Source organism: Cyprinodon variegatus, unplaced genomic scaffold (genome assembly GCF_000732505.1).
Source record: "Cyprinodon variegatus isolate N-32 unplaced genomic scaffold, C_variegatus-1.0 Scaffold26, whole genome shotgun sequence".
NCBI classification, from domain to species: Eukaryota; Metazoa; Chordata; class Actinopteri; order Cyprinodontiformes; family Cyprinodontidae; genus Cyprinodon; species Cyprinodon variegatus.
In genome coordinates this window covers 368,619-381,358 of record NW_015150479.1, presented here as the reverse complement: position 1 = coordinate 381,358, position 12,740 = coordinate 368,619, and the positions used below count along the sequence as shown (strand labels likewise).

General features: G+C 36.4%; 1 protein-coding gene across 1 annotated transcript in view; it reads left to right on the top strand.

The window, feature by feature from the left end:
- ipo11 (importin 11) overlaps positions 1-12,740 on the top strand; it is a 179,039-nt gene that overhangs the window by 6,978 nt on the left and 159,321 nt on the right. Inside the window, exons 2-3 of the mRNA XM_015396107.1 lie at positions 4,228-4,377; positions 9,413-9,513. Coding sequence (XP_015251593.1) covers positions 4,240-4,377; positions 9,413-9,513 — 239 coding nt within the window. The 5' untranslated portion in view covers positions 4,228-4,239. The remainder of the gene's footprint in view (positions 1-4,227; positions 4,378-9,412; positions 9,514-12,740) is intronic.

The following is a 12,740-nucleotide window of genomic DNA, read 5'->3' as shown; positions in this document are numbered from 1 at the left end:
CCTCCATTATTTAAATGTCAGCAAACAGCAACAAGTCTCGTAGATCTCCAGATGCATTTGAGATATCAAAAAAGTACTCCAGAGTGTTGTTCAGCATGGGGGTGAGTAGAAAATGAAGGCTAATCATGTTTTGGGTGTACTATTCCTTTAAGTTGGTGGTGTTGTAGTTTGAAGATTTAACACCGCCCCTTGGAACATTTCTCCAACAAATATTGCATGTAGCCATTGGGCTAGTAGGCTGAGAGAGCGTGAAAAACCACACCGCAGATCCTTTCGCTCGATCCATTGTGTTGTCTTGTTGCATTAGTTAGCATAAAGTTAGAATGAATAGATCGGCCCCTATATCAAGTCAATTGTCAACGATACCGATCTAGTTTTTTTTCTTTATATCTGGACCAATGCCGATAAAAATATCGGATCGGTGCATCCCTAGTTCAAATACTGTGATGGGAAATAGTTTTTATAGTAGAATAGAACAGAAAATCCCCTTATTGTCCCACAATGAGGAAATTGTGGCATTACAGCAGCAAAAGGTTATAGTAGGAGTCGTTGTAGAAGTAGCAGAATTTGGTTATACTAATAGATATTGATTTATACTGGGTGGTTATCTTGTTAAAAGTTCACTCACTTAATAAAAGTGTGGTGAAATAAACTAAAAAACTGCACATTGATGACACTGTGGCAAACATAAACAAAAACATTGTGATATTCATAGTTCTCTTGAGCCGTTATGAAATAGTCTGCAAAAAATATGAGCCAATTTCAACTAAATTATACTATTGTACTTAGACTGTATGGTGCAGTTGCTGATCTGAGTGTTTGCTTGTTGAGCAACATCCTTTGAGAAACGATCAACTTCAAATCTTAGAATTAGTCTTCAGCTGAAACTGCAGATACATCTCAATAAATTACAGATATGACATTTTTATGTTTTTATAACAAATTTTTATATTTTTATATGAAATTATAGAGTAAACTTTTATTTGATTGAACTATTCAAAAATACTTAATCCATCCTAGAGGGGAAATTCAATGTTTTAACTCATAGGGGTTTCTTCAATGATTTGTTGTAGATGCTGATGACTTAATGCATCTCCTGTAGAAGCGGATCTCAGAACACTGTTGTCTTTTGACGGATAAAGAGAATGATCAGGGTTGTGCATATTGTTCATTTTACGTATGTTTCTCAGTAGGGCTGCAACTAACAATTATTTAGCAAATCGATTAATCGTGCGGTTATTTTTTTAATGAATCGATTAATAATCGGATAGCAAAAAGGTTCCTTAAAGAAGACTTTTTATGTAGTTAAACTAAGTCAAACTAAAAATTTTCCACTTAAGTTCTGGATAGAGCATATGATAAAATATGCTAAAAGTTTTTTTATCTTTTTTTTCTTAAATGCAATAATTCAAAAACAAATTTATATATATATATATTTTTTTTAACAATTTGGTATAATTACTGCTCTAAGCGGGTTGCTCCGTAGCTAAAGGCCTGTTTTACAATCTCTATACTCAAGTTAACAATTAATTGATTACTAAATTAGCTGATGATTATTTCAATAATTGATTCATCTGAATAATTGTTTCAGCTCTGGTCCTCAGTATACTACTTCTTGTCTCACAGTCAGGGAAATTGAAATATAACAACGGGCAAGTGGGAAAGCCTTAACAACAGAGGGAAAAAAAACAAAATCTCACTTTCTGTTGAGTGGATGGCCCCTGGTTTCAGTGTGATAGATCTGTGCCAACCACTCTGAAATCTATGACCAGCTCCTAAGGTTTTTCTTTTAATCTAGAGATGTTCTGCTGGCACCACTCCACAAAGTACTGTATCCACCATCTGTACTCGGTTTTCCTGTCATGTGAGGAGGCTGATTGTGCCCAATTGGAATGAGGACTTTGGAAGTTAGAAGCCAGGGGAGTTAATGGAAAAGTCTGCAGTTTAGAAGGTAAACTGGAAAGGTGCCAACAAAGTTCCTTGTGGGAAAAACCTTCAGAAAATGTAGTTTGTATAGGTTTATTACACCTCAACTGAATTATGTCAAGTGTGGAATTCAGTTGAAATTGATTCTTATGGCTTAGAGTTAATTAAAACCCTAAGTTTAGTGTAACTGATGTGCTGGGCCCCAAAGGACAGGTTTTTGGTGCCTCTCCATTTCATAACTAGATTTTAAAGTTTAGATCTTTATATCTACAGTTTAATTTTATCTGAAAAAAGGACTTCAGTGAATGTAGCAGTCCGGTTTTGGTGACTAAACCTTTAACAACAGTAGCCCAAATGTTTCAGTGAGTTTGCTAGACAATTGTATCAAGGCCATCTTTGTTTTTTTGTATTTTTTATTTTTTTTTAATACAATTCTACTCAAACATACTATTTTATCATTGAGGGCAGTTTTGTTTTTTGACAGCGCTTTTAGATTTAGTCTTAGTCTATAGGACAAAAATCATTAATAGTCTTAGTCGCATTTTAGTCATTACGATATGTGCGAGTTTAGTCTGTTTTATTCGACTAAAACTTAAAAAGGTTTTAGTTTTAGTCAGTTTTATGTTGCAAAAAAAAAAAAATCAACCTTTACAATTTCAAATAAGAACCAGATTTCTTCCAGACTGACAGCATTTATGAGAGCAGATTAAATTTATCAAGCGGGTCAACAAAGGTATACTGAAAGATGCTCTTGTAGAATGTGAATAACTGGTAATTAGCCTAGTTTAAATTGCATTTTGAAATATCTGTAACCACAGAGTTGTAACTACAGTCTGAAAAGAAATTTATAAATTTAAAATCAAGTAATATCATCATGTTTAAGGTTATTTTGTCAATGAATCAAAATCTATCTGTTGTCCCGTTGCTGTTTCCTTTCTCTCTTCTCTTACACTGTGCTGCTGTCAGCTTTTCTAACAGAAACTGTCACTAAATTTCCCCATAAAAAGCATAAATACACACAGTTAGAAGTTAGCTTTTTTAACATGACTTTTACTGGGTTAATGACAATCTGCTTGAATTTTTTTTCTTCTGTGGCTTGATTTAAAAAAAATAAAAATAAATAAATAATGTTTTTTTTTGTAACACCATAATTCCATATCCGTGTTAGATGAGGATGTCCTGATTCAATATAGATATCAGAAATTACCTTTTAAATGGAAGTGCACCTGTATGATTTAAAATAATTAAGTTCTGTTTTATTCTCTTGTATTGGACCTAAGTTCTAAATTGTATTCCTGTCTTAAAATGCGGTTGTTTTCTGCACACAATAAGCCATTCTAATTCATTAATATCTAATGCTGTAAATTGGTAGAATCCTGTTGACATATTTAAAACAAAAATTCCTTTAGGATTTATTACGTTTTCTTTTTTAAACTCTTCACTTACTTTTTAGGGGTCCAAATCAGTTGCCATATATTTATTGTAATGTTGTCCCCAGAAAATGTCTTATCCTTATGTCTTTGCAATTTCTAAAGACCTTTTTTTTTACATGGGACTAAATAACAGTTTCTGGTCTGTAGATGGCAGCCTTGTTCAATTTTTTGATCCTACTCTCTTCCAATCAAACAATACAACCAACATTAAAAAAAGCAATGATTATCCATCATGTTTTTAAAATTTTCAGATCTAATAGAAGTATACTAACATGTGCTTCTATTAGGTGTGGTGAAGTTATAGTTGCAGTGTGTTTACAGGGGAGTTTTTTTTCCTCTCTAAAAAGATAAAAGCAGGATCTGAGTGCAGCTCTGGTTATGCAGCAGTTTATCTTTGTATCTGAGAATTCCTTTTATCTGTGGCACAGAGGCAAATTAGTCAGGCTTGTTCTTTGAGATGGGAAAAAAAAAACTCCTTTGGACTTGTGAATCTGGGGTGCTTGAATAATATCTGGGACATACAGCAAGCGTTTGCACGGCAAAGACGACTCCAACTGTTTCTGCTAGGTATGCTTTTCTTTATTCGAGATCTGTGGCTTTTTCACCGAGTACGGGACAGGTTTCCGCGCTGCTTGATCTGTGATGAAAAGGGGGTGAAGTAATCCAGTCAGATAAGCTACAAGCAAGTGTTTCATTCTTTCACGTCCTTTGTAGATGCATATCGACTCCTCCAGTTTCCTCTTGATGTTGGGTTACTTTCCCCACATAAAATAATAAAAGTTTTATTTCAAGCAAACCAAAAGTTTCCCCCTTCTCCTGTTTCCTGTGTTTAACTGTCTTGCTCCCCTGTCTTGATAACACCCTGCAGGCATATCAAGATATGGATATGGACAGTGCCAGTTCAGTGGTGCTGCAGGCCTTGACTCAAGCGACCAGTCAGGACACAGCTGTGCTGAAGCCTGCAGAGGAGCAGCTCCGACAGTGGGAGACACAGCCAGGCTTCTATTCAGTCCTTCTGGTGAGTTACAGGACATCACCTCAGTAACATTTCTAAGAAAGTTGAACACATTGACACTTTGATGAATGTGTCATATGAAGCTGAAAACTAGAATTTACGGATCAATGTTTGAATTAAAATTGAATATTACCATCATTATGTTTAATATTAAAATGAAGGGTTTTACATTCTGTTTTTTATTAATAACTCATACTGACGTAGGGCTGGGCGATATGAAGGAAATGTAATATCACGATATATTGGCTATATTGTGATACATGTTATATATATCGATATGTTTAAATTGCCTTCAAAAACAAGAGTGCATAAAATTGCACTGATATACTCACTCAAACTTGTGGTTTCCAATTTAGTTTTAGTTTAATCAGCTCAAAGCTTTTCATGAATAATTCTGCCGCATTATGTCTTTGGGTGTCAGTATTAGACCTTTAAGAAGATCCCAGCAACCAAACAGGAAACAAAGCAAAAAAATACGCATTACTAAATAAAATGCAAAATACAGAAGGCTCTTTTGTGCATAGTAAAACAAAATGTGGAATGAAAAAAGAAATTGACCTAAACTTACAAAAACGAAAGAAATGCCGTCAACAAAAAAGGGCATTATAAGAGCATCTTCAATATTTGCACTGATTTTTTACGTGCTGGGAATTTTAAAGAAGCACAAAAAGTTATAAATTTGAGAACATTGCCAAGTTTAAAGAACGTCTGCAAAACCTCTGAACAAGACCACATCACAGGTATTAGAGCTTCTAAAAAAACATTTAAATAATGTAATATATAGCGTCTATGATTTCCCTCCATCTCCTCCTTTTCCTCTTATATAGGGTCGCTTTTTTTTTTTCACGTGGCCAAAGTCATCGGCTTTACAGCTGATTTCTTTAACATTTTATCTGGTGTGCAGCGGGACGCTGACATTCAGTGTTTACAACATTCTTAATTTTGCAGCGGATTACTTTTAAGGTGATGGAATAAATTTGTACTCCTACTTTTTGCAGAAATGTTTTTTGCAGCACATCTTACAAATTAGCGCCTTTTGTTCGACATCCCCGGCGGCAAATCCAAACCACTGTCTTTTATTGTAGCCATATTTTGTTTGCTGATTGCTGTGGTGTGCATGCGTGCCGGTCAGAAAATAATCACGTTTGGAGGAGGGCTTTATGATGAATTCAAAGTGTGTGGGAAAACTAAAACTCTGTGAAATGGATGCAGACGGCTTAATGTCGTCTTGTGAATTTGTACTCGTCATTTTCACTATCGTGTGTGGGAAAACTCAACATACATCGAGTATATTCGATATATCGCCACCCCTATACTGACGGCTGTACACAGTAACTGTCATCACAGGCAGGAGTAAGCAATGCAATGCAGACAGTTTGGGATGAATTTAGGTGAAAGGATTACTTGGATATCTTGTATAGTTTCATTAAGATTTATTTGCTGATCCACGGATTGTATTTGTAGCGATACAGAGGTGTTTTTAAAAAGTCTGTCCAGAGTATTATTATGAAAAAACAAACAAACAAAAAAACTGAAATGTTAGAACTGTAAATATACAGTCATATGTTTCTTTTACTGTTTTTATGTATTCTTTTTAACTGTTTTCAAGGCTGCACTTTAAAAAAATGCAATTGTCTAGAGAGCTGTTCTTAACAAATATTCTTTTTGTTTACATTTGTGTATAAAAAATATGACAAAATAAATCTAAGTCTAAGTCAGTGCACTCCACCAGAGGGATTACTACTTTATTTTAAAACTATTAGTTTACTCTTCTCAACAGGCTCCGACAATAAGATGTGTTTCACTTTCATCTCTGCAATTTGTAATGAAATTGGCCAAGTATGTGCTCTGCTTAGCTAAACGCATAAAACCGAGGACCAGTCATGGGGAAAATATTTTCTCTTTTATTTTGTCAGTAGGAGTGCGTTGCATGTAATGGAGCTCGGGTAAACAAACATCTCCCAGTCAAAGCATATATAAAATGACATTTTGTGGGAGTTGTCAGCCCAGGTTTAATGAAATAAACAGCCCTTTGTGTGGCATTTAATTCTCCCTGTGTCTAATTATGGGGAGTAATTATTAGGAGTTGTTTGCTGGGACAGATATTTGACGCTAACCTTTTAAAAATGCTCATGCAGCCTGGAAAAGTGTGGAATTTGATAATATTTTTTACCTCGGTCTGCAGGTATGGAAAGATTGGATTATGAAGGGAAGTATAATGATGAATATTTTTTTTTTTTTGTAAATCGGTATAAAAATAGAAAAGTGTGTCTATATTTAGCTGATTTTAGCTCCTCATCATCCTCCTCCTACAGCATGATGCTGAAACCTTTGCATTTCACTCTGGGCATGCTGTGTTGAGGGTGAGGTGCGCTGTTAGTTTTTTTGCATATAGCCTTTGGCATTTAAACAAAAACATCTAGGTTTGATCTTGTCTGAATAGGGCACCATCGTAAAACAGGAATTTTAATTACTCCTTTTTTTTTTTACTTACCGTTGGATGCTCCTCTTCAAAGGCCAGATTTGTGGAGCACACAATAAATGGCTTCCTGTCAGGAGATTGACTCACATGAACTTTACCTCTGCAGCTTCTCTGGAATCATTGCTTGTAGCTGAACTATTTTAATATCTCAAAAAATATCTTTTTGTCTTAATAGTGAAATTAAACCATTTGCAATTAGTCAACTAACTCCCCATTTACAGTGCCCTCTGAAAACTGATCCGTGCCGAGTTCAGACTGGGCTTGAATCAGTTAACCGTGCCGAGCTCGGTTCCTTACGACTATTTACACATCACGCCAGCACGGTTCTTCGCCTCCTATTGACGATATACGGCACTACTGCTCCCTAGAGGGAAACTGACAAATCAAAATGGTGGCGCCCGTAGCGTTCAGGAAGTTTGGTTATAATTGTTATATTTCGTTTTTACGTAGAATCAGTCAGAGAAGGCAGCTTTTGGTGAATTTACTTGACAGAGTCAGCTTTTTGGAAGTTGACACGACAAACGATAGTCTAATCTAGACTTACAGGCACAGGAAACAACGACAGATGTTGAGTTTCATCACACTGCTAAGCAGAATCATCACTGGAAATCATGTGGCACGGTAGGGAAGCTAGTATTTTTATGAACGTCGGAAATTTCATGATTAAGGAGGCTGACTGTAAAGAGATGAAGCGGTCTGCTCATGCACTCTTTGTTCAGAGAACAAAAAGAACCGAGCCAGAACTGAACCGTGCCGAGTCCTACTGATGAACTAGTACCGGTTTAGCGTGGTTCAGTCATGTCTGGCACGGTCCGTTTCAGTTGTGTGTGCCATTTACTTTCAAAAGACATCTGGGTTACCATGCTCGGACCGATCTCGGCACGGTTTCAAAAATGGTAGAATAAATGGGGTTTAAGTCTTATTTATGCCAAACTGAGCGATAAAGCAGGTTATGATTCACTTTCTTAGTGACAGGATTATTGCTGGAATTAAAGGTGTGGATTATATCCTCATATTCTCCTATTTCTTGTTTTCCTTGAAAAGCTAAAAAAGGCACCATTCTTTAATTCTTTAAGGTTGATGTGATTGTAGTTATTTGTACCTGCAGTTTATGGATGCTTTCACACATTACACACCTAAGATAGTGAGGTGTGCATTTTGCACAGCTACTTTGGCCTGAAATATCTCAACATTGCTAGACTACAGTTTTCACTAATGCAACCATTAAAGTCATTGTGAATCAGTGAAAATATCTAGTTTTGAAATTTCTTTCCTGTTACCTGCATATTAAGATTTTTAAAATTGGTTCCCCTGTTTACTGTTTTTATGTGTATCTAAACACTTTCAATATTTTCTCTCCATCACAATATGACCAGCAGTTTAATCCGTTTTGCCTTTTTAATGGCTATTTTGTCTGTCATATGAGCTATTATAGGCATTAAACAGTGACAGATTGGAAATTCTCATTTTTCCTTCACCCCTTGCTTTATCTTTATCCCCCAATGTTGCACATACATTTATGTAGAATAGATATAGAGACAATAACAATTGTTTCTATAGAATGGGTCCCCCTTTCCCCGATGGACCCAGGCATCTTTTGTTGTACATGATTTGTATAATTATCTGCCTCCTGTTCCCTCCACCTTGCTGCCACAATGGAATATGTCTAGTTTCAGGAATATTGCATAAACAGTCTTCTGCTGGCATGTGCATATAATGACATGCAACTTGAGTCAGTCCAAAGCTCATGTTTGGGCCTAATCCTCCAGGGATTCTTCTGGTGTTTTTTTCTTTCTTGGCTTGAAAACATCTTTGACTTCTGATGCAGTGCTGCGTTGAAGCCACAGATGATTCAACTCTTACAAAGGATGTTTACAGCAAAGTTATGTTTTGTGCACTTGCTTGTGATCCCAATTAAACCAGGGCGCACAATATGTCTCAATTATTTTTGCAGAGCAGTATCTGCATGGATTGATCAAAAGTGAGCCAAACTAGCTAGAATTGTGCTCCGTTGATTGGATCTGATAACAGCCAAATGGCAGCAGGCTGTGTTTCACTTGCATATTGAAAGTAAATAGTTACGCTGTGGCCTCTGCTAATGGTCTGTTCTGTTCCCTTGATGCGACAGATGGATGTTGTATATTTCTGTGTAGAAGCCCAAATGCTACTTAAACAGGACACTTTCCTTTCTGAAAATATGAGAGCCCAGATTCCAATCTTTGATATTACTGTGGCTGGTCGTGCCTCTGCAGTGCAAAAGCAAATAACTCTGAATATGCGGGGTACTCAGACACATCTTCAGGGTTTATTGCCACAATTTACAGCCCAGACATATCTGTAGTTACAGGGAGTAAAGCTAGACAAGTGGGTATCCCACATAAAGCCTTTTTTATGAAGTGCTGTTTATGTTGTGTAATTGTTTAAGTCCTGTCAGATTTTGGTTTTGCTGTTGACCATGATGTTTTCCTGTAGCATGGCAAGAGGAATTGATTATATAAGCAATAATACTGCTACTGGTGGTGAATATCCTTATTCTTCCTTTTTTTTCCTCCCCAGAATATTTTCAATAATCACACGTTGGATGTGAACGTGAGATGGCTCGCTGTGCTGTACTTCAAAAATGGCATTGACAGATACTGGAGGAGGGTGGCCCCTCAGTAAGTACCTGCATCTCCTACGTCCACACTCACTGTTCCATCTAAAGCTTATTTGCCTCTGCAGTGCGCCTCATCTTTATGTTTATTTCTTAGACTTAGGCAACTTTTATTGTCATTTTGAGTGTATACAAAACGAAATTTCATAAGGAATATATTTATTACAAAATACGGAATATATTATATTATATATTTCATGATAAAATATATTCCCTATCTTATCCATTGACCTGCTAACTGTATTCATAAGTCTTAATCTTTCGTTTTTGACCTGTGAGGCTAAACTATTCTAAGTTTTTAGTCCTTTTTCTCACATTTCCCCCCTTATCTATGCTTTTACCTATTGTGGCTAACATCTGCATGACTTTTCCCACATGTCATCTTTTTTTGGTTTGTATTAGTGTGATTATGCATCCATTTGTGCTTTGATTTTATTCTGAGGCTATTTGTTTGTGCCTCCTCCGTCTTATGCAATTGGCTTTGGGATATTTTTGGGATAACTTTTTATCTCAAGTTACCTGATTAGCTTCCTTTGTTACATTAAAAGTTATCAATTGCTCCTTCTGTAAGTCCTCCTTGCTGTGTTTCGCTGTGGGTAATCAGTGATGCTTTAGATCTCTGTTTCCTTCTTTGAACAGTAAAAGTTGTCCCTCTTATCCAGTTTCCATCACCCATCTTATGTACCTCTGTAATAGTGGCAGACACTGATTCTCTCTTTGTACTGCAGAAATGTATATGTGTAAGGCTAGAACAGCAAGCATATTAAAACACAGGTCAATTTTGTTATTGTAGAATATCATAAATATATGTTGTGTGAAAATCTGCAATCATTTACACAAAGTTCTGCCTTGAAAATGTGCAGCAGCAACGCATGTTTACCGCCCGCAGACAAAAAAAAAAGAGTGTTTGCAGTCACAGCAGATTCAGCATCATGTCTGCTAGGTAGTTTGTTGGTCGTGGCCGTTGGCGTGAACGCAGGGAGGATCCGTCACACTCACCTCCTATGATTGGCATGCAGTCTGGAGGAGAACTGACAGTTTCCTCCTGTGAACCCACTTTTATACCAAAACGCCGCCATTGAACAGTAGCTGGAAGATAAAAACCACGTTCAGCGGTCGCCTGGAACATGTCAAATATATTGATATGCATTGGAGATAAGTTCTTGATAAGTTACACATAATTTATGCATAATTTACTCCTAGGTTTTGGATAAGCTAGACACCACGATTTATGGGTAACTTATACTTATTGTACGTCAACAATCAAATAATTTACCTGTAACTTATGGCCCATATGTGAGCATACGCTGGCATCTGTCCACTACGTCTTGACGTACTTGCTGAGCGTGCTTCAGCATGCTCATAACTTATACAAAACTGACCCATGAATTATCCAACGTATGCCAGCGTTTTTGCAAGATTTTTCATAAGTCAGGCATACGCTGCCTAAATCGTCAAGGTGTGACAGGGGCTTAAAAGAGTGTGTAATTGTTGAATGATGGCAGCCTTACCTCTGCTGGAGGATTTGGGCAAAAGAAGAATGAGGGAGGAGTGTGTGTTCAGAGATCTTCCTCTCACTGCGCTTTCTGCAACTGGAGTGAATAGAGCTGATTGACAGGTCCGGTATTTAACAGCCATCCCTGAGCTATGCCAGTCAAAATAGGATGACCTCGCATTGTGGTGTGAGTCTTTGAGGTATTTATACTGATTAGAATATGAATTTAGGGGCAGGTGAAGATCTCAAAGATGTGCTGTGAGATGTGTTCACTGCTTCGTACATCAGAATTTTTATGTGCACCAAAAAAATTCAGAATTTCTCCCTACCACAGAGAATTAGAACAAAGGCTGCACATTTTTGTTGAACAGTCCCCTGATACTGATACCCTTCTCCCTGGTGTAATTTGTTCTTAATTTGAGATTTGACAATTTAAAGAGTAATGTCAAAACACCTGATTTGCACTTAGTGGAATAATTTTGTTGTCTTTTGTTTCATCTAAGTTGTGCAAGAAAAGTTGCTTTTACAAACAAAGCTAATAAGATGGTACTGTTTCAAGAAGTAAAGCAAATGCACAAGGGACATACACCATAAAGATAAAATGAACAGATTTCATAAAAGTTTAAAATATGAATATAAATCTATTTCTTTCAACATTCCTGACAACCTCCAGCAAAGTGTCCCCAGAGCTCAGCACATAAAAACTTCAAGCGAAAACAGTGGAAAGTTATTTATTTATTTTTTTTATTTGAAGTGTTGAAGAAGTGGAGTAAACCTACAATTACTCTTTTAATTTTTTATTTATTTGTTATTTATTTTTCTGGACACACAGTACGACTAAAAACTGGTACCCACAAGCAACTATTTCAGTTTCAATGGGCTCCTCGCCAAAGGCTTTTTTTATATTTATCATATGTGTTAAATTATTCATATATAGAGAAATATTTACTGTTTTTAAATGTCTGGGATAAATATATAGGGCTTTTGGAAGACACAACGTATCCAAATAAAATAACTATAATTATTTTCATCTTAGAGAGATGATTCACTTTTAATCCAACTTTATTTTTTTTTTTATATCCGATACACATATTGAGGTTAGGTGTTTGTTGTTTTTAGAGGGTATGTCCACCACTCCTCCAGGCTGATTTCTACTCAGCCTAGGAATATTTAAGCTTTTATCCTTTTTGCAGCTCTACCTTTTATTTATTTTTTAATACTTATTGGATGGCTGGATGCCCTGAACTCAGTGCAGGAGGTGGGAAAGAAAAGGACCCTAACTAAAATAACATCTCTTTTGGATAATGTCTACCACCCCATGCATGAAGCTGTTGCTGAACTCCAAAGCTCCTTTGGTGACAGACTGCTGCACCCTAAATACACCAGGGAGCGTTATCACAGGTCCTTCCTCACAGCAGCTGTAAGACTTTATTACCATCACTGTTCCCAACAGCATCAATAATTTACATTCAAGTGGATTTTTGCACAGTTTCTGTCTTAGTCGGTTAAATAACATGCTGCTGTCATTTTTGCACATCTCTGGTGTCGCTGCTATTTTTTTCACATATCCATCACTGTAAAAATGTCCACAGCTGTATATTGATGATTTATTCTTTCGAGATACTGCAGTATGTATATTGTAAAAACAATGTACAATACAGTACTGTATTTATTTTCTTAACTCTGTAACTTATTCTGTTAGTTTTATACACTCTTTTTAAGGTCCACATTTGTGT